Genomic DNA, 22,342 nt, shown 5'->3' with positions numbered 1-22,342 from the left:
TTGGCTTGTAGAGTTGCTGTTATTCAATAGAATTGAGAAACCAAAGGGCAAAGATGAAGCACTGTGTCTTATATTATTTTTCAGTAGTAGTTTAACTGGACGTATATAATGGCGTACTAAGAAAGAAAAAAAAAATCATTTTTATTTAATTACATTTATTATATTATAACACTTGATAGTACCTATTGGTAACATTATTTACATTAACTTATTCAAAATACAAATACTGGTCGATATGTATTCAATATTTAATCTCACATGCGAAAATACAATTTTACATAAAAATTCCAATGGAATGGTTGGACAACCACACTGCAGATAAATAATTTAGACAGTCATTTTAATTTAATGTCAATGATTAAAATAAATACAAACAATAGCAATGATTCAATTATTATTTTTAGGACGAGCTCACGGCCTTCTCGGGTTAAGTGGTTACCGGAGCCCATAGACATCTACAACGTAAATGCCACCACCCACCTTTGAGTCATGAGTTGTAAGGTCTCACTTTAAATAGTAAAACGGCTGCCCCACCCTTCAAACCGAAACGCATTACTGCTTCACGGCAGAACTAGGCAGGGTGGTGGTACCTACCCGTGCGGACTCACAAGACGTCCTACCACCAGTAATTATGCAAACTATAACTTTGCGGGTTTGATTTTTATTACACGATGTTATTCCTTCACCGTGTTTTAAGAACACAATATTAAGTTTATTAAAAACTAAAATTGACTTACTTTCGTTGGATTGTGTTTATGGAATGTTTTGGAAATGCAGCCCTTAATTACATATTATATATAACTAAGAGAACAACAGGATGAAAAATTATGAAACTTATGTTAGAATTATTATTGTACTTACATGTTTTATAAAGCTATATAACTTGTAAATCATTCGATTTATGTGTAATACTGCTTTTTGTATTTAAAAATTGATATTTCAGACATGAGGTCGAAGTTAATCATTTTTGTATCAAGACTGTTAAACCTTTCAAACCGGAACCCATGATTGATATTTTGTAGAAATAGTTGCAGGGCAGTAGTATCTAGTTTGTAATACGCTTCATCACTAGTTTAGTTGAATTATTCAGTAGTAACATAACGTTTTTTTCGATTGATTGCTGAAAAAGTTATAGCAAGACAAAGCCATAAAACAATTATGTATTCGAAAAAAATTAGCCAATAGAGTACCCATTTTGAATGTAATTGATTGTGTGTTTTGTGCAAAATTGATCGTTAAGTGTTTAGCAGGCATTCAAGTGCGATATCTGTGTCACTAGTGACTGTGAAGTTAGATAGGCAGATAATTGTTATTTTAGGTCGAGTGCTGACTTCTTACTCATTGTAAATGATAAATGATGGAAGACCGTCTTTATTATCTTATTGCCTTGTTTATCTAAAGATATCAAGTGACTATTCTCGTAATTATGTAGGTAGGTAGGTATTTGGCGTAGATCAACCTCATGTAATGTTTTTAGTTCCAATGTTCAGTAAATAAAAATAAAAACTAAGTTATAACAGTTTTATCTTCAGGAGTTTCGGATTCCGAGCAGCATATATCACAACCATTCACACCACAGTCGCAAATAGAACTCGGGCGAATGGAATAACGCAATTTCTGTAAGAAAAAAAAATGGAAATTCAAACCTTATCTTTACGATAAATATTGTAGGAAGCGATTGGCAAGTTTGGTAGGTAGGTACATTAGGCAGTTCTTACCGATACACGTCATTTCGTTTTGAGGATTAGAACATCGTAAATTATATGACATTTTTGTAAAATAATCGTGCCAGTAATCTTTTTATCGCGTCCTATTAAATACATGTTGTAAAGACATGGAGATGACTGCTATAATTATCAGAGAGAGAGAGAGAGAGAGCTTGCAATAAAACAGTATGACTATTGCACTGCACTAAAATCATTAAGGGGGTTAATTTATTATTAATAGACAAACCTCAAGTAAATTTTCCCCGGGTGCTCTAAATACGACTATTACAGCGTACACAGGAATGCATAATAAGGAAAGGGAGGCGATAATCCAACCAATTGCTTGTGCCCATGCTGGATATTGGTACTGCCGGTAGCTGGGGGGAGTATAATCGACGAGACTTGCCACCCATAGTGCTATTAATAGAGCAGGTGTAGCAATCAGCCAACAAAATCGGAAATAAATTGACGGACGTCGACCTGTAAAAGTAAATACATGACAATGTGTTAAATATATGTTTTAAAAATAAAATATATGTGAAAGGGAGATTCAGAAGGGTTTTAATTTTTAGGCGTACTATTAAATTCGATTCCTGTTGTTAGGATAAAAGTGACGTCCATCTTGTGAATCATCAAATTACTAAGCACTGCTTTATGCAAGCAACAATAAAAACTAACCACATGATTATTTGCTGATGTCAAAAATAAATATTGCTGATGTTTTAGCTAATAACAGATTTAGTTTTAAATTATTATATACTTAAATACATCATATAAAGATAAAACTTTTTAGGGCGTGTTAAATAACAATCTTGATAATAGTAATGATTCATGACATTGTTTAAAAATGAATGAGTTCATGTTATTATGTATGTAAAAATTGTTGTGATTCCCATTATAAGGGACATCCTGCAATGGCTTTTATAGATGTTTCGTCTCTTTAATTAACTGATTACTCGGTAAGCAAAAGATTACTGTATAAATGTTGTAACGTCGTATACTTAAATAGGTAAATTACTGTGTACATGTACATGTAGGTATGTCGATATTATACGAGCCTGCTTTCAAAACTATATAATTTCGAAATGTAACTAATACTGTCTACAGTGACAAAAATAGTTCCTGGCATAGGTACATAACAATGACGAATGAAGAAATCATCAATCATCAATATTAGTATTTTTAATCTCACCTGTCATCTGTTTAATGTTTCGAGAAAGTCTCCCCACTCCATAGAACCAAGCTATGGCAACAACTTCGAAAAATGCAAGATACGTGATACTGAGCGAAGCGGCATAGTAGTCCATTAATTGGAATATGTATATGCCGCTATGTATTATATGTGGTAGGCCGAATACGAGTGACACCGCGCACACCAATAATACTAAGAGCTCATGATACACAAGTTTCCTACGGATCATATCTGGGAAACCATCTTGTATCGAAGTAACGACAACTTCCACAATGGCAAACTGTAAAAAAACAAACAAAATGAATTGAATTTTTTTTTTGTATTCGTATAACGTTATTAGTAGTAGTTAGTGTACAGTTTCTTAATAATATATTAATATTGGTATATTCTACTACTTTACGCCCTTTTTTGTTTTATTATGTAGAATAGACCGGCGGTCTATACCTTATATAGACATCAATCTTTCTACCTTTTTGTAAGCGCAGCTTAGTACGTTAATTGCGATGAAATACCCCTTTGTCATGTAACCGTAATTCCAAGGATATCAAATCAATATTCCTGCAACCTTATCGAGGTCGCATTCTTGGGTATTAATTGGGGTCGATATTACGAGCAGTGTTCAGAATCAGAGTCATTCAGAAGGTAAAGGTAGGCTCGCTTCTTAAATATTAGGTGTTCTCATTAGAGTGAAGCGAAGCGATATTGCACGCTTGTGCTTATATAAAGCAGAAGTCTGGCCTCGCGTCGAGTAAGTACTGGTCGATTCTTATCTCTGGGCGGGGGCTTCGCAATACTAGCTACTTCTCTATATACAAGAGGGCCATTTGGATTGCCGATAATCTCTTTTTCATATATCGTTTAGAACCTCTAACTAACGGACTTCGGTTTTCTCTGTCTTTTGTACCGTAACTTTCATGAATTGTTTGTAGGTACATCCAGTAAATTGTTGTTCTGTTCAAACAGGCAGTTGAAAATCGTAGTACGTTTACTTATACACAGAAAACGCTGCTGCCATTTTTATTGTAAATCCCTTAATCTTTTACGACGCCCACGTCTTGGGTTGGGTGGCGTTATTCTAGACCTTTGTGAGATGCTGTTATTGTTATTGGTTTCTTCGGATCTTCTGGATCGTGGTTTCTTATTTAGGTAATTATTTTTGGAGCTTTTTTCAAAATATTACTCAAACACATGAGGCACCTACTGATCCGGTAATTCAACCTCACACTACTAAAAAAGGGTAGGTACCCATCTAATTCGTAATGTTGCCAATTAACATAACTAGTACCAGATGATGCAAAGTAATAATAGTCATTTTTCTTGGGAAGAAATAAAGTTTGAATTAGAATTTTATTTTATTAAACTTACCTGACTGTTCAGGCCAAGGCACAGGAACATAAAGAAAAATAAAACTGCCCAAAGTTGCGAAGCTGGCATCTTTGCAATTGCTTGTGGATAAACCACGAATAAAAGTCCGGGACCTATGAGACAGAAAATTTTATATAAAATCTTTAATGGAGTAAAAGTGAATCATTTCATATTTTATTGTTTCACTGAAAAATGTATTAAGTATATCTTTCAATTCAACCTTTCCGCATAGACTTAATGACTAATAAGGATTTACTTACTATCTGCGATAACATCTTTGACCGGTGTGTTTTGTTCAAATGCGATATTTCCAATAGTAGCGAAGGTGAATATTCCGACTATGAGACTGGTTATTGCATTGACCAATGTTACAGCCACAGTATCGTGTAGAAAATTGTTGTCGAATCTGTTATATGAAGCGAACATGATCATAGATCCGAACGCTATGCCGATGGAATTGAAAATTTGTGAAGCGGCGTTAACCCATGGTCTGGATTGTTTTAGAAGTTCCCATTCTGGTTTGAAGAAAAATCTCAAGCCTCTGTCCGCCCCATCGAGTGTTAGAGATCGACCTAAGAATACTAAAATTAGCAGAAAAGGCAGTGTCGTGGTGATATAACGAACTTTGGCGGATGACTTGATACTTTTCCACAGGGCGAAATAAACTAACACCCAAGCACAGACCAAGCAAGCTGCCAATTCCCACCGCATGCCACCAGGAAATTCTATACCGGCACTCATACTCAATACCTTTTTCCTGAAAATATACAAAGATTAATTATAATCTAATTTTTCGTTATTTAATTATGACTTATTCATGCAATTAAATGACTCATTATTGCAACGGGTATTGCGTTAAATGTATTGGAAGCAGTTCTAATAAACGTCCATTATCCCGGTTAAAAATCAGTTTAGTTTGGTACCTAAAATATAATCTTACTCGAAGAATTGTTCGGTGGGTGTTTGAGATCCATTCGGTTTTGTGTAGTTATGGTTTGGCACCCAGCACATATCCGTGTTCCATCGATTTGAACAACTGGCCCATGGTACTTCCGTTTTGAAAGACGTGAAGAAATAATAAATTGCCCACGCGATTATCACAGCATAGTATGTGGACATTAAAAATGAGATCACCACACTCGCTAAACCTGCACCTAAAATTGTACATTATTTAGTCGTAAAAAATTCCACTGTCCACCATCCATGTCACATAACATCATTTTTTATTTACATCATCATCGATTTTTGTTAAAGAAAAAAAACCTTTTTGTAAAAGTAAAGAAGAAGTCACAGTAAATATAAAAAACCGCAGTATTACTCGCGTTAAATTTGGAGCTTCGGCTATAATGCGTTGCTAGAATAACGTAAAAGTACAGGCATTATCAAAAATTAAATTTGCCAACCCTGCTTAATCGTAACGGTGAATTTTCAAAAATAATTAAATCTTGCTACTTTACTATTTTTCAATAATAACTAAGTGTTTAGGTTATACCGGTTCAATATAATTGTAATTTTAGTGTTGGGTGGCGCCTAACGCATTCCAATAATATCGCTCGCAATATGGGCTCCTTCAACTAGGCAATGGAGGGAGGAATTACTGCTGGATCGGAGGCAGCAGCCAGGCATGGGCTGATCCTGGAGGGGTGTAAGATCGCCTCCGTAATATCTTTTTTTTTTACTAGAAATAAAATCCCACGCATAACTCCCAACTTAAGCGTGAATTGTGAACGGTGACTTGTATATAATATAATATGTATCTATCAAAATATTGTCATACAGTTAAAATTTCAGCTTCTTGGGTTTCGATTCGAATTAGGTCTGAGCATTAATTACACATTACTAAAGCCAAGGAATTGTACGTATACTATTAAAAATACCTTTAAAAAGTGGACATATCTGCGACAAAGCCCCTATAGGGCCGTGAGCTGTGTATTGCCCTATAGCCAGTTCCATAAAGAGCATCGGGACGCCGCAAACTAACAATATTATGAAGTAAGGTATCAAAAATGCACCTGTGGAAGATTAAAAATGGTAAGTATTAAGATTCGGCATAACACGTAGCGATGTCTTATAATTTGATGACTACATCACTAGACGATACTATAAACTGTCTGTCTGTTTAAAACTGATTTTAATATTCTTCTTAAGATAGAATTTGGTGGGGTGTTTGATTTGGACAGTAAGGTGACGATGTTATTACTGAACAAGAAATATGTGGAAGTAATGAAGCGTAGATCGAATGCCCGCGGACGTAAATTTGTACTTCTGCTTAATCGTCGGATAAAATATTAACAAGGAGGATCCTCCGTGAAATTGTGTCAATTTACCTAAAATGACGGAAAATGGATAAATAGTGTATAATCTTTTGCAACTCTTTTTTTATTCCTAATGTTTTGATGGTAGAGATATGAAATATTCACATAGACGATTAGATTATCGTGATTTTTTTGAAATCAACGGTTTTTGAAGTTTTAATTTAAGTTACACTATTTAGGTATGTAGTTTAGGTTCAATTTATTTTCAATTACGTTCGCAGATGACCCATTGACTTTAATCCATTATTACCATTATCTAATTAACCTCTATTCTTGAAAGGATAAAGGGCTCAAGTGCTCGTAGATCCGTGGTATTGTAGGTGCCTCTCGAGTCGCGATTTCAATATTTAAAGTTTCAGTTTTATGATTTTTTTAGATTAGTAAGTAAGTAATATACATTAATGTAATAAAATTGTCTGTTTGCGATTACTCATACTTTTAGTTTAGTTTAGTTAGTTTATTTCAGTGCAGTTTCATTATATTTTTTACATATTTTTTATATATTTGTTACCCCGCTTTCTTATCGATTGATGGATATTAATAATGTAAATAAACTAGTTTAAAAATATCATGAAAATTTAGTACAAATTTTATGAGCGTTAATTTGCGAGCGAGCTTTAATTTGTGATTAAAAAGGAAAAAGTCACTTGCATTAAATCGTAAATTATATGTTACACATTTAAGGTATCGAGAAATTCGACCATAATAATTTGACTCTGGAAGCTGGAGTATAATTATGTACTAGGTTTTATACTAACGAACAGAATAATAATTGCAAACAAAGGTAACTTAAGTGATACCTGTGACTTCCGTCACAGCAATGCAGCATGATATGAAATGGATAAGTCATGCACAAAGAAGTAAAAAATATAGAGGTAAATAGTATAGAGAAAAAATATAGAGGTATAAAAAAAAAAATTAAAAAAAACTTATGTTTTTTGTTTTGATAAGAAAGAACAAAAAAAATCTTATCCGTTATAGCTGCAGGAAAACTATTTTAAAATATGGACCAAGCAACACTATTATAGATCGATTGTTAAATTTGCAAGTTTTACGTAAAAACGAGTAAATAATATTCTTATCCCAGTGCCTGAATGTTCTGCCCGAATCCATATAACCGTTATCTAGAGAATATCTTACGTCTGCGTTGCACGATGTAGAATTAAGAATGTCAATTTCATTGTTTACAGATTCTGTATAGTAGGCGTTTTGTCTAAAAATAAAATGTAAGCATTCGCGAACACTTTACGTTATGTTAATTAGGTATGACTTTCAGAAAAAAGTGAAATTATAGTGGAGTAGTAAGGACTCGTATCCTTGAATATATGACTTCACACATTAAAGGCACAACATGCATGATCCGCTAAACTGAACCGCGTTGAGTTAGAAAATATATTCAAAATTGTTCATTTATAACTTTTGAACCTCGAACATTATTTCTGAAATATTAATACAATTAAATTACTGATTAATATTTTTACATAACTATGATTATGACGCGGTTAAGTATAAATCAATACAGTGGTCGTGACCACACTAAAATGGTAACGGTAAGATGAACATGTTCGACTTCTTCAAAATTCATAAATGTACGGATACTAATAGATTCAGCTATTTTTCCTGTAATTATGATAATGTATTTGATTTTGATATGAACGATTGATTAAAAAAGATAAATGAAGAAGGCAAGCTACTAGTACAAAAATATTTTAGATAAGCTGCAGGACGACAATCGGGAATACAAAATATCTATGCTCAGAAATCGGTAGTTTTAAATATCAGTTGTTGTGTACGTAGATACTGTCGGAAAATTTGATACGTTTGTCTAATAGATAAAACATGCATACATGAGTTTATAGAAAATTTTTACAACAAATTTTACAATTGAACGCTATATTCGTAAATTTTTACTAACGCGAAAAGTGTAGAAAAATTCTTGTTAATATTTGCACGGCACCTATACCTCACGTAATTAGTTAATTGTGATAAATCATTTGATATCTTGAAAACTTGTTTACTGTGAAGAGTCAGTTTACAGAAAGCATCAGCTGTAATTCACACCGTGTTGTCGTGTTGATGGTTCTAGTTCGTACCTCGCCGACAATAGCTCCTATTAGTGACAGATGACACAAACATCTCAGATCACGATTTCGCGCGGTTTATATACATAACGCATTTGCTGTTCGTTAATGATTGTAAATACATATATTGGTGTATTTGGATTGTGGGTGTGTCCAAATGAACTTATAATGGTAGTGTTCGTGACATGGTCGCGTCTGTCTGATTTTTTTACGGCTGATCGTCATTTGACTTCGTATCTTTATATCATTACAGAAAAAAGGTAGTAAGCACCTTAAGGACCGATTAAGTTTGTCAAATAGATATAATTGTTAGTTGCAGTAAAACTGCTAGTAGTTTAATTTAGCAACTTTATAACGACATGATGTGGAACATTCCAAATGTGACAATTAAAGAACCATTATAATGCCATGTATTAAAGTTTCGGCTTGATTTCGTTTTATTACCACCACTTAACACCAGCTGGGCTGTGAGCTCGTCCACCCATCTAAGCAATAAAAAATAAAAATTGTCTTCGAGACAAATTGTTCGATATTGTTAAGCCGTAACAAAACTATATCTACACATTTCAGTTATTTGAGATGAGGTATTTTCTCGTTTTTAGATTCCAACTAGTGTGTTAATTTTACTGATCACGTTTCGAAATTGACGCTCTGCTAAAAAATTGTGATAATCGATGTCCTCATGGTCAATCTAATTGTGGATCATTTTTCGTGCTTGTTTAATTTCAAACGCCATTGCCACTTAAATAGTTGAGTTTAATGCAATGTCACGACGGACACGATCTCTCTGTCATCTTAATGAGTTAATTTACACCGGCCGAGTGTCGCGACGATTCTATATTAGCGGACCGAGTGCAAATAATATGTTAGCTTAAAAAATATATATACGAATTTGTGGCGGGTAGCCATCATACAACGCAAGACATTTGACAGATGCCTGAATCTCGCTTACGACATTTTCAAGACAAGCTTCTACAAGGTCTACCGAGCAATATCATCCGCTCGGTAGGAAATCTTTCCTCCGTTGTTATACATCTCCACAAAAGTATTACGTAAAAAGACCAAGAAGTAAAATTAGAGTTTTAAAAATTAAAAACTTTGCTATCGTTCTGATTCATGATGATTACTTTTAATAAACTTATTTTGTTTTGATGGTAGAATTTGTTGCAAGCCCGCTTGGACGGGCGCCGTATTCCTACTCAGACGCGAATCATATAGTCTGCTTTGAAGCTAGAATAACCGGACAAGTATGAGAAGGGGTTCGCGTTGTGGACTATGGGCTCTGATGAACGTTCAAGGTCAGGTGATTGTAAGATGGCCCGCGAAACTTGGCTTACTAAAAAAACATACAATTAAATAATTTTATTCCTAGCGGTCTCTAATAATTGACAAAGTTTCAGATTATTCAGTTGTCGGAGAGCACGTAACTTAATTAATAAAATTTTAAACAAAATTCCGAATAACACATTCAGGTGAAACTAAATCTTAAGTGTGAAGGAAAGAATTATAAAGTGGGCGTGTTAAGTAGAATTCGATGCTCGTTGTTCACACCTCTTAAGTTCTAATTTAATGTAACATTTTCGATTGGTTGCTTGAATCAATAGATAATGTGAATCGTAAACAACAAATCATTTGGAAATGTCCATTCATAAACGTATTTTTTATATTTTAAATTTAGAATGCCTTGTTCAAAAAATGCTAAAAAAATTAATATTGCCCATTAGTTATGTACTCGCAGCAATGGCAGTCGTAAACAAAAAATCGCATGGACGTGTCCGTAAATAAGCGTACCTTTCTATATTTAATTTTCAAATGAACTTATGACGAATTCGTTAAATACCTACACAAGGATTTTAAATTACGATTGAAGAGTAATTTAAATCGTTTGAAGAGAAAGCTCAAATAAGTTTTTGTTTAACTGGCACGGACGGAGAGACGGCTTTAGTCTAACTGGTATTTAACGACAGCATAACCTATTGGTCATTGTATTTTACTTTATTGTCGCTGTAGGCATATGATCGTACGGCCACTAGGGGTACAGTCAAGCAGTCAAACCGCTACTCCAACAGTCAATGGCCATCTTTGAAATTTCGTGCTTTTTTTTGTTTTTTCCTACCTATTCGCTGGTAGCATGAGAGTATATTCCAGTTACGCCCGGATGGTTAGTGAAGCTCACAGGCTCAACCTGAGAGAATTTGCTAAGACTAGCCCTAGCAAAAGCTGTGTTTGACAGAATCTACCACCGGATCGGAATCGCGATCCACTGAGAATATCCGGCGAGAAACTCAGTGGGAAATTTCGTGTCACGGTCTCGAGATAACGTTATTTATTTGTGGTAGAGCATCTACCATACAGCCTATGTCGTTATTGCGACGAAATTTTGATTCAGACCTCATTTAATGGAAAAGTGTGACATGCGTCCTTGAACTTGATGTTAAAAACATATCAGAGAATCACGTTACCTCCTCCACTTTTGTAACAGAGATAAGGAAAGCGCCAAACATTGCCGAGGCCAACGGAGTATCCGACGCATGCCAACACGAACTGAATTTTGTTAGCCCAAAAGGGCCTTCGGGGTTTCAAATGTACTGCGGCATCTTCTTCTTCTTCTTCACAGTCACTCTCGTGGGATGCCGAATCTTCATCGGGGGGTCTGAAAATAGGATTGTTATTTCATTACATGCACACGAGAAGTAACAATAACGCGGCTTAGAGTATAAGGAGCGAAAATGAATTCTGAATAATTTTAAATTACATTAACTGAAGATTATTTGTACTTGGAATGCAAATATTTGTTTAAAAAATAATTTGAGCCGTAAAGGATTCCATATGTCTCAGGTAATTTATGTAAGTACATTGTGTTTTAATGAACTGATGTGTTTGCTGATGAAATTAGATTAGATACAAATGCACACGCGCCATAGCTAACTTAATAGATAACGAGTTGTTCGTCATTTTGTAGGACAGAAAACTCAATTTATTTTAAATTTATTATATTAAACAAGGGAAACCATAAGGGAAAACAATTTAAATTAAATTATTTATATAAAACAAGAGTGGACACCTCGTCTGGCTCCGAAAATAAAAATAGCTAGAATCCAATTGTGGTACCACCCATTGGGTCCAATTAAGAAACCATGCAGAGATCCACTTGCACACATTTAAAAAATAAGATCAAAATCGGTCCAAGACAATAAGGCGACGCATTGAAGAAGCCAAGAGAATAATTCGAACAAAATAAAATAATTTAAATGTAATAAATTACAGTAAACACATTATGAACACATTCCATTAGTTGGTTTCGAATTAATAAAATGTTTATGAAACAGACCTTCGGTAGAGCATGGTAAGTTGTTATGGACTGGACTAAAGATACAGAACGAATGAACATGTATAATAGACACGTTGCTATATATATGTCGTATGTAGCTATGTCAATCAATTATTGATTAGATGACATCGTCAGCTAACTTGATTTACAAATAGTAACAGCATATACGTATTATAAGTAGGTATGTGCCTAAGCGAATACTATGTAATAATATCTGCACTTGTCGGGCCAATCTCCGGCTAACCTCATGGACTGCCGAAAATGTGACGAATATTTTTTTACGTTCGGCATTTAAAATTTTTTTATTTGTATGGCGGTCAATGTCCTTCCAGATTAAAATATCATATGTATAAAATTCGATAGCCAGATTGTGGTAAATATCAACGATTTTTTAAATTTAATTATTGCCATGCTATGACCATTTATATTGTTTCCATTTTCTGATTGTGCAAACTATTTATATTTTCGTCACGAAACAAGGATACATGTTTTTCTAAATTTAAGTTTGAATTTTTATCTTCACCCTTCATCTTAAACACTTTTTCTATAAACTGGTTTATAGAAAATATGTAATTCGGAAGCTATAATGCAGGTGGAAATAGTCTGCTTTAAACTTTGGTGTAAATTGAATTCTAATTAATAAAATAATGGTTTTAGACATTTAGGGGTGTCAAATTATAATTTTGTAAACTAGTATTTAATTTCGAATTTGTTTCACTGTATGTTTATTGCAGTCTGGTAACGTTATCGTGAAACTGGTGAAGTGACTGAAAGATACCCTAGCGGGAAGCGTGTAACCACTCGACGACAAGGTATATTTTTGCATTTTTTCTCGAGAAGATAACCAAATCTGACGGTTATGCCTTTGAAAGGCTCCAGCCTGAGCAACAATTACTTGTAAATGATTTAAGTTACGAGGAGAAGACCCCACGAAGCTAGCCTTCATGCTCGAATACCGCTTTCTACTACAGCACTATCTCGAGGAAATCTTGGGTGAAGATTACAATAGGCCCGGAAGATAACCACTAAGCATTTGACCAAAGAGGCGAACCAATGTCCAACTACAAATTTAATTTTAAAATTACCTTCATTGAGATTAAGCACTATTTGATTGTAATAGATTAATTCTTTTTTTGACGCGGTAATGGTTGGTTTGTGATGCATCCTGCTACCACCGAGGGTGGGGAAAACCAATGTCGGAATAGGCAATAGCGTCTTAGAGGCTAACTGGACACTACCGGTGAAAAACCTCACAGTAGCGGTACTGTTCTTTATTTCCTTCCCACAACTCAAGGTTTTTGTTAAAAGGTATTATTGCAAACATTACTTATAATTTATGAGTATTCAACTTTGTAGTACATATACGACGTTGAACTCCTATTTTTTGCATTTACTCATAATATAATTCAAATATGTATTGTGCAAAAGTATTGCTATGATAATCATATGGTCACTACTTACGCAAGCATAAAATTCCACCCTCTGACTGAGTATCATCAAAATAATTTTAGTTTTTTTACGCACCACGACCTTGATGAAAGTGAGCTGTTTGGTCTGATCAATGATGAATGATCTACAGCAGCGGAAGATTAACGTGACGTCAGAAATGGCTCAAAGGCTAGACTGTATAAGGTGATAGTTTCTAAGCATTTTAAGATGTATTATAATCATACTCCTCGCAAACACCTTACGTTTAAATATACAAATAAAGAGAATATTGATTTTGATTTCTTTGTAATTTTTATCCTATATATTTTCATTCATAAAGTTTATTATAAGGATATGATTAATGTGGATATGAACAATAATGATATGTGTGTATATTTATATAGGTATATATGTCTAAAGAAAAACCTTGATCATTTAAAACCTTTAAAACTCTTTAGTTTAAAAAATGTTTTTTCCTAGACGGAATCGCTCACCTGTCGTGTGACGTCACCATTCAGTGAAAAGAGAGTTCAGTTTCGTAGAGTATAATATTACTGTTTGAAATATTAATTTTGAAAGAGATTAAGGGCTTATATATATAGGCTTATATAAGCCTATTGTTTCCTTATTATATCATTCTGTAATATTCCATATCATATATGTATGTATACATGTGTACATACATGTATAGAGCTATAGATAAAGGTCGGCATTACATATATAAAGCCACAATTATTACCAAAATTGTATTAATTGTATTGTAATTGTATTGTATTTGATCACTATAATAGTTATAATTGGGAAATAAATAAATAAAAGAAGACTACCTTTGTAAATTAAACAGTGAAATTTAAAAGTTTAAATTTTAATTAGAAATTTTAAAGCGGAAAAGCTTTGAAAACAAGGAAGTGATTTTTAGAATATATTATAATATCTACAATTTTTTATTATCGTTTGAATTCTTTTATTTTATACTGTCTTCGAAGGCAGACAAGCTAACGACGCACCTAATGGTGGGTGGTCCCTGCCACTCATGAACATCCGCATTTCCGGAAGGCACAGCCAAGCTGCGTATTGCTATGGACTCTCATTGAAGCGCATGTCATAACTCTCCAGGGATACCGTGGAGTTCATCCCACGGCGGGATGGTATATGGCAAAGGCAAAGAAAAACTTGCCGGCTTAAGGTTGTGTGAAGGTCAAATTAAAACATAAAACTGAAAAAAAACGTCGAATTCAATACATAGCTTTTTGGAAAATTTAAATTTATATCAAGCCAGTTTGATTTTTATTGGATTATAAGTTCAATATTCTCCTGGTGGTAAACTGTTGAAATCGTAAATTGAATGTCACTTGCTGTTTTACTTCAAATGAAAGGCGATGACAATCGTTGGGAAGATGTTGACCTTATGCGTTCAACAAACTGTAGCACTAGTTATTGCTTTTTATAAAAATATAATAGATAACTCAATTAACATTTTTAATTAACCTTCGTGTAGATTCAATAAAGATATCATACGATACAGTCATGATTTTAATTGGTCTTGCGTTGCCTTTATTCTACCTAATCTTTAACAACAGACGGCTGTTTGTTTAACATTGGCTAAAAACAAAAGTGTAATATCTTCTTCTTCTTCTCTATATATAAAAATGAATTGCTGTTCGTTAGTCTCGCTAAAACTCGAGAACGGCTGAACCGATTTGGCTAATTTTGGTCTTGAATTATTCGAGAAAGTCCAGGGAAGGTTTAAAAGGTTAGATAAATATGAAAATGATCGGAATTAAATAAAAATAACAATTTTGTTTTTCCTTTAATGTGTCCCCCGTCGGACGGATTCCTTTTGTTTGTTTTAAGTTTATTTTATACAAAGGCTTAGGTTTAGGCACTACGAAGTCTGCCGGGTCAGCTGGTCTTAAATATTTATTGCCGTTCAGAAACGACGTGTAAGTTATAGTCATGTGCGTTCGTTAATTACATTTTGGAGAATTCAGGAAAGTTTTTTACCGAAACCGTAAACACGCGAAGACAGTTTAAAGCAGGAGTAATCCTCAGCTGTCAACGCGTAAGTACGTAAACGTATTTTAAAATCATTATCAAGTAGGCGGTGATAAGGCCGACCGGTACTGGCGCACGATCAATCGTTGTATCCGTACGACGTATGCGAGATATGTGTGAGCAGATAGCTGGGTTGCAGCGTTATCGTCTCAACGTGAAGGTCAAACGACGAAAACTCTTTGTAAACATAATCATCGCAGGATTTTAGGATTGTCTCAAGTAGCCCTGTCAAAATGTTGGACGCACTATATCTTTCGCGATTCCGAGACTTATGAAGCAAAATAACAAAGTTATTTATTTTCGAACCATTCGAAAATTTCGTTGTCCGGAACCCCTTTTTTCATAATCATGTGTTTTTCTTCAGAACATTTATAATTTCCGAAAATTTGGCTTTATGAACAATTTAAACTTACAATTAATGCAAAGAGAATAATGAACTATGCAAATATGCAATTATTAATTATTTACTATCCTACCTTTCTGAAAAGAAGAGATGGTAGTAATGTCTCGCAAATAGGAACAACTATGTTAATCCGAAGTAGTAGTGGAAATCCTAGTTTCAAGTATAAAAGTTTTGTTGACATTTCTCTTGCACAAATAAATATAAAATAAATTAAAATTGTACACTCATATAATACGGTTATCCCCTTTGAAAAGTGTGTAATTTTTTTTACAGATAAGTATATGTAGGCAGTGGCTTGGCTCTGCCACTGGCATTGTTCAAGTCCATGGGCGACGGTAACAATTCACCATTAGGTGGGCCGGCCGTATGCTTTACAAGGGCAATAAAAAAATATGAATTAACAAAATATTAAAACATGTTTCACCGGTCACGGTCACCGAAGGCTCTACTTACATAATTTCAATAATGACTTCAACGTACTGTAAGTTTTGAATTGTTCTTATAATGTATTACTGATGCGGATCAAAAATGTCTTTATTGGGACTAAAGACATAAAATGGATGTCGAAGTAAGGAATCGAAGCGATTTATTACAAAGTAATTAATCAATGTAAGCCTTTTGTTTTGAATGTTGGAATCTGACACTAATGTAAATAAATGTAAAATGCATCATTTACTTTTAAAATCTTTTATCACTAAGCCTTACCGCGAGATGACGTCACGGCTTTTAAACAATGGACTTGTTATGTTACCTGTCCGGAACGGAACGAGTAAAACGGTCGTGGCAAAGCATTCATATAAGTTCATTTATACATATACTAGCGACCCGACCTCGCTTCGCTTCGGAAACTAATTTATTATTGATTTCTCCACTATTTAATGGATATTATTATACATATAAACATTCCTCTTCAATCACTCTACCTATTAAAAAAAACCGCATCAAAATCCGTTGCATACTTTTAAAGATTTAAGAAAACATAGGGATATAGGGACAGAGAAAGCGACTTTGTTTTATACTATGTAGTGATTATCGTTCTTTGGCACACGAATCGATGCACTATCATTTCAAGATCACAAAAGTTTAAAATACACATCAGATAAAGGTTTTCAGTTTTGTTGTTATTTGGATGAAATACCGAAATTAGATTACGATAATGAAATGTATTTTTTACGCAAAAGTCTCGAGTACCTCTCTGCCTTAATAGAAACAGAAGTACATGATTATTATTTTACTTCGATTCTATATTTATAGAATAATATAATTTCAATTATATTATAATAGTTTCATTACTCTTCCTTTTTAATCAATAATAAATGGATCAGAGTTTCAAGGTTGATAATAAATTTTGTTAGAATTTAGATTTTAAATTTTAATTTTTTAATATGCGTCATCAATTACGAATTTAATAAAAATCTATTTAGGAACTTCTATAGCATTCCATAAAACCCACATCTTACAACGAATCAATTCTCTCTTATAATGATAAAACTTATAACTTGATTTAATTATGCTCTTTCATTGTTATCATATTAATATTGTACTTATAAATTATTCTCTGACTTTAGAAATATGAAATAATGATCATTCAATATTAATAATAAACAAACAGGACACTCTTACATTTTCAACACTTCATTATGGTCGTAAAATAATGTTGTTTATTCTTTTATATTTCTTTCACGGTAACGGAAAAGCAAAGTCTTCTGTTCCATTTTTATAATCCAAAAACGTTTTAAATTAAATTATATTCAATTATTTCGATTGAGATATCTATTAATAGCTACCTACTTAAGTAGCACATACGAGTCTGCAATATTTTGCACCGTTTCCGTGTTACCCCTTTACTAAAATATAGCATTTTTAATATACTTAATATGGCAAACAACAGACTTGGATAGCGTGATGCCGTCCTCGTCAGAGAGAAAGTGATCCATGAGGGAATTTACAACTTTGAGGAAAACGAACCTAGGAGTTAGGACCTCCCTTGCTGAAGAGGAAATAAAGATGGCGACATCAAATCGTGTTACTGATATAAACCGATATCAATATGTAGGTTTTTTATGCAATCCTTACTACTTTTAAATGTTGTTGACTACGTTTTTGCTATCATGGAAGTTACTTTTGAATTAAGCTTTTGTATAGTATTCGAGTTGAGTAAAACTATGAAAGTTTACGGCCTTCGCTTAGGCTGTAATAGTTAATAAATAGCCGTTGTGTAATAAAAGATTATTCATTTCTTTTTCATTACCATTCAGTTTGACATAAGGTCGAAAGAGACAAAATATATACTAGGCCAGTGTTTATTACACCGTGTTTATTAATAGCAATGTATAAGGACTAAATAAACGCAGTGGACATTGGCCTTATTAAGTGATCGATTTTTGAAGTCTTCGAGCATGTTTGCGGACGCAAGAATATATCACTTCTACGCTACTCCTATAATTCAGGAGAGATGATGTTTATTAGTTCACCGCGTTCAAAAGAGCACCAAGGGCTCGACGAGTAAATTAACCCATAGAAACAGCCTACTGAGTTTCTCGCCGGATCTTTTCAGTGGGTCGCGTTTCTGATCCGGTGGTAGATTTTGCGAAGCACTGCTCTAGCTAGGGCCAGTGTTAGCAACACTTCGGTTTGAGCCCCGTGTGCCCCAACACTTCAAGGAGAAGCTGAAATAGTCTCTCAAGGCTATCAGCATAGGTAGGGAAAAAAACCCTAATGCAAGTTCGGGATTGATGGAGGTTCCATGTATGCAGATATATTGAGATAAATTATTTTGATTTGTGTTCGTGTTACCTTTTGTTTATAATTGGTTAAATTTATGATTAAGTATTACCATAGAAGAATACCATAAGAATTTGAGTAATTACTGTAGTAGTAGTAACGAATCACAAAAACCGAAGTAAATACTACTTACTTATTTAATTTTCGTTTGGTCATTAAAATATAGTGCGCGAACTAACAAAGTAAAAATAATAAGCGAGATTATACCGTTTATATAGCATTCAAATGTTGTTAGTGTCCGTTCCTAAAGTTGCAAAATTATCAAATATGAATTTTTTTACACCATTTTTAAATATATTTTAAGAATGCGTAGAAAACATAAAATGAATTTTGTTGTAGAATAGTGAAATAAGATAAATCTAAAACAGATAATTCCTTTATGTTACTTCGTTACTAAAATTCATTGTTTTTCTTTTTTTGATTATGATTTTTCGAATGTGTCGTAAATATTATTATTAAGTTCACGGTTGGCGGATTAGCAAATGATCACGGAATTCAATCCTAATCTTTGCAAAGTTGATATTAATGCTTATCAACGATAGTATTGCAAATGATAAATTCGTAGCTTTAACTGAATCCATGTTTGTTTAAAAAAAACAATTAAATAAATTTTACTGTTTGTTGTTAATATGGTTTTATTTGAGATGTTATTTTATCAAATAAAACCATAATAAATAAATCGAGTTTGCCAAAAAAATTACTTCACTTTGATTTTCATTTTTTTCATCATTCAATTTTCCACGGACTATCAAAACTAAATTAATCAGACTTTTTTGTTTTGCAAAGTATTTTAGTTACAACATAATTTCAAATATTGAATAATAGGAGATACACCTTGTTGTGTTAGAGCTTAATAATATGCACATCCTTTTACGTCGTTTAATTACGTCCCTGCTATTTCCTTGAGCCAGTTGTTTCCAGGAAAGGAAATAGCAATCTGTGATCATTAATTAATTACATGTTGACAAAACCTATGAAAATATTACTAAAATTAAATATTGATTATTAAAATTAAAAATATAAGCTTACAATTCACGTTAATAATCATTCCAAATTTAATCATTCCAAATTTAATTAATCCAAATTTAATTAATCCAAATTTATTCTATTATCATCATTCTGGTATATAATAAAAAAATAATCTGTTCCTTATGTTCTGCAGTGTATCTAATACCAAGTTAATACCTAAATGACATCTCAGCTCGTCTCACACATAGATTAATAAAAGAGTAATCTTTATCAAGTAGTGTGGTACTCTTTGAGTACTGTACAATGTTCAATTCTACATATATTATTAGAGAAAGACTTCAGTTGAATTCTGATTAAAAATAATTTCATGACGTATTGAATCCGGTGCACGTTGTGACCATTATGTAAGTTCTGTGATAAAATGATTTATGGATCTCCGTGATTGAACAAATCTGATTTATCACTGATATGAATTCTTACGTTGCAACTATTGTTTTGTTTAGCAAATACATATGTGGGAACCAAATGCATAAGAATAGCTGATATACTTTTAAGACTATGTACCTTACTATATACCTTTAGTAAGTGTTCTAAATACGAGAATTACGAAAAACTATGTTACTATAATTGAAACAGTTGTATCACAGAGTTGAATGAAACGAATGACAGGAAATTTTAAATAAATTTAGCGCGTGAATGTTAAATGCACAATCTTCGACCACAATATAAAATGACAAAATTGAAATAGTTTTGAAAATTATTTGGGTACAAACGATTCAATTGATATTTTAATGATTAGGTAACTATCAACATACAACAAACTTTATAAAATTAACGACCAGTGCTTCGCGTAATGCACGTTGCTTCAATTCCGAATTATAATTTGTTTTAATCAGATTAAGACCGATATAGATATAATGTTTTTGTAATACTGAATGTGTTTTATCGTTTTATCAAAATACTTATTTAAACAAATGTGCTTCAATAGCATGCAATAAGAATCTATCACTAACATACAACTAAGATCGTGGGACCGGATGACAATAGTAAATACTCATATGGATATTAAAGTTATAAAGATGTCCATATAGTCAATTGAATAATGGCAAGTCAGAGGATGTGTTATTCCGAGAGGTACTCACGTAGGAGGACGCACTAGATGGAACAATTCTGTGGGCGAAGTAGGTACTCGTCTAATAACCATTTTGCGACCATCGGTGCAGCCCATGCCGATTGAAGCGAGGGATCGAACCGATGGCGCTCCATATTGGTTAGTTCCGTTTTCGGATCCTTCAGGGTAAGGAATCACTTGTTCATATGGTCGTAAACTTCTTGCAGAAGCAGCTCCGGAAGCAGCGGCAACATCACGAATTTTATGGGTGTCACTAAAGCTCTTAACTTTTCTCATTGGTGCAGAGGTATTAATTGTAGCTGCCGGTTCTTGCAGGTTGAGAAACTTTGAGCTTTCGACGTCCTGACAGTCGTCATACTGTTCCACGTGGATCGCCACGCTGGGCGCGGCGGTTTCCGTCGAAGATTCGGCTTTGTTCATAATATCACGTCACAGGGTCATGACGCGGTGATTATAAGTCGCGTGCGTCGCTGACGACGCGCGACTGTGAATTATGAACGTACGCGAGAACGAGCGAGGTCGTTATAGTTACTCGACCGACTGCCCTGACTAACTCGTCAATCGAGGCAAAGCAATTGGTAAACAAAATGCGATTGTGGCAACCAGTAGTGGGGGAAGTCGACAGGAAGAGGGGAGTTCGCGCATGCGAGGCAATGGCCATGAAACGTTGCTCTGCGCTTGCGTTACTAACTTCAATGTACTGTTCAGGGTTCATTAAAACGAACGATCAGCTTTGACTTACCATTTCTCTTGTATTTTAATTTACATAATGGAAAACAATAGGAAAAATTACAGACATTTTGGTTCTTCGACAGGGTTTTATAATACCTAATACTCGTACACATTTACATGACTAGGCGAATTACTAGAAATATTAAATACGACTATCTGAACTAAGTAACCACTACGTACGTTTTGGGAATTACTATTAACGTCGATCAGTCTTCCAACCTAGCATTGGATACGCATCTCAAGATATGCTATAGCTATCTTCTAAAAAGCAGAATTATTTTGTAGGTATCTGATATTTTTATTTGTGGTTATCGATGACGTGCATCCTTATCTGGCCTCGACATCAACACGAAAAAGCCCCTCACCCACTGTAACTCTTAGGTGTGTATCGGATTTAACATAAGCCTACATACATTACAAAACCACGACCACCTTCCATATGGAAATAAGAGTACTCTTATCCTGAGATAGAGACGCATAGATACCTACTGCGTGGCAGCGTTAGTAGGTCCCAGCCCTATATCTTATAACGATCATCGTCCTCGTGGAACCCGTCGCTTGCGACGAAGGACTCGACGAGCGAATTAACCCACTGACACAGCCCACTGAGTTTCTCGCCGGATCTTCTCAGTGGGTCGCGTTTCCGATCTGGTGGTAGATTCTGCGAAGCACTGCTCTTGCTAGGGCCAGTGTTGGCACAACTCTGGTTTGAGCCCCGTGAGCTCACCTACACGTTAGGGCGAAGCTGATATAGCCTCTGAAGGCTATCAGTATCGGTAGGAAAAAAAACTTATAATAATTAGGATGCCACCGGCAAATTAGGAGAAGCAGAATTAATTGAGGAAGGGA

General features: G+C 34.1%; 1 protein-coding gene across 2 annotated transcripts; it reads right to left on the bottom strand.

The window, feature by feature from the left end:
* Positions 1–138: 138 nt before the first annotated feature.
* Positions 139–21,338, bottom strand: ine (solute carrier family 6 member inebriated). 2 transcript variants are annotated; one of them, XM_028169749.2, is made up of 9 exons: positions 20,772–21,338; positions 11,122–11,312; positions 6,141–6,275; positions 5,204–5,417; positions 4,524–5,020; positions 4,264–4,376; positions 2,899–3,178; positions 1,954–2,186; positions 139–1,617 (listed from the first exon to the last, which is right to left on the bottom strand). In XM_028169749.2, exons 1-9 carry the CDS (start codon positions 21,179–21,181, stop codon positions 1,507–1,509), a joined length of 2,184 nt encoding a protein of 727 aa, XP_028025550.2. In that variant the 5' UTR covers positions 21,182–21,338; the 3' UTR covers positions 139–1,506. The 2 variants fall into 2 exon arrangements, with proteins under 2 accessions (XP_028025550.2, XP_089586662.1); XM_089730536.1 differs by lacking the exon at positions 20,772–21,338 and adding an exon at positions 11,991–12,092.
* Between the last annotated feature and the right edge of the window lie 1,004 nt (positions 21,339–22,342).

This window comes from Bombyx mandarina, chromosome 10 (assembly GCF_030267445.1).
Source record: "Bombyx mandarina strain Sakado chromosome 10, ASM3026744v2".
NCBI classification, from domain to species: Eukaryota; Metazoa; Arthropoda; class Insecta; order Lepidoptera; family Bombycidae; genus Bombyx; species Bombyx mandarina.
Note: the sequence above shows the minus strand (reverse complement) of the source record. Positions and strands in the feature narration are given on the sequence as shown.

Excerpts from the sequence above, each read along its gene's own strand:
- ine (XM_028169749.2), bottom strand. The coding sequence starts at position 21,181 with ATGAACAAAGCCGAATCTTCGACGGAAACCGCCGCGCCCAGCGTGGCG. Across the intron at positions 11,313-20,771 it reads CATCTAGTGCGTCCTCCTAC|ACCCCCCGATGAAGATTCGG; the intron begins GTGAGTACCTCT and ends TCCTATTTTCAG. Across the intron at positions 6,276-11,121 it reads CTGTTACAAAAGTGGAGGAG|GTGCATTTTTGATACCTTAC; the intron begins GTAACGTGATTC and ends AATCTTCCACAG.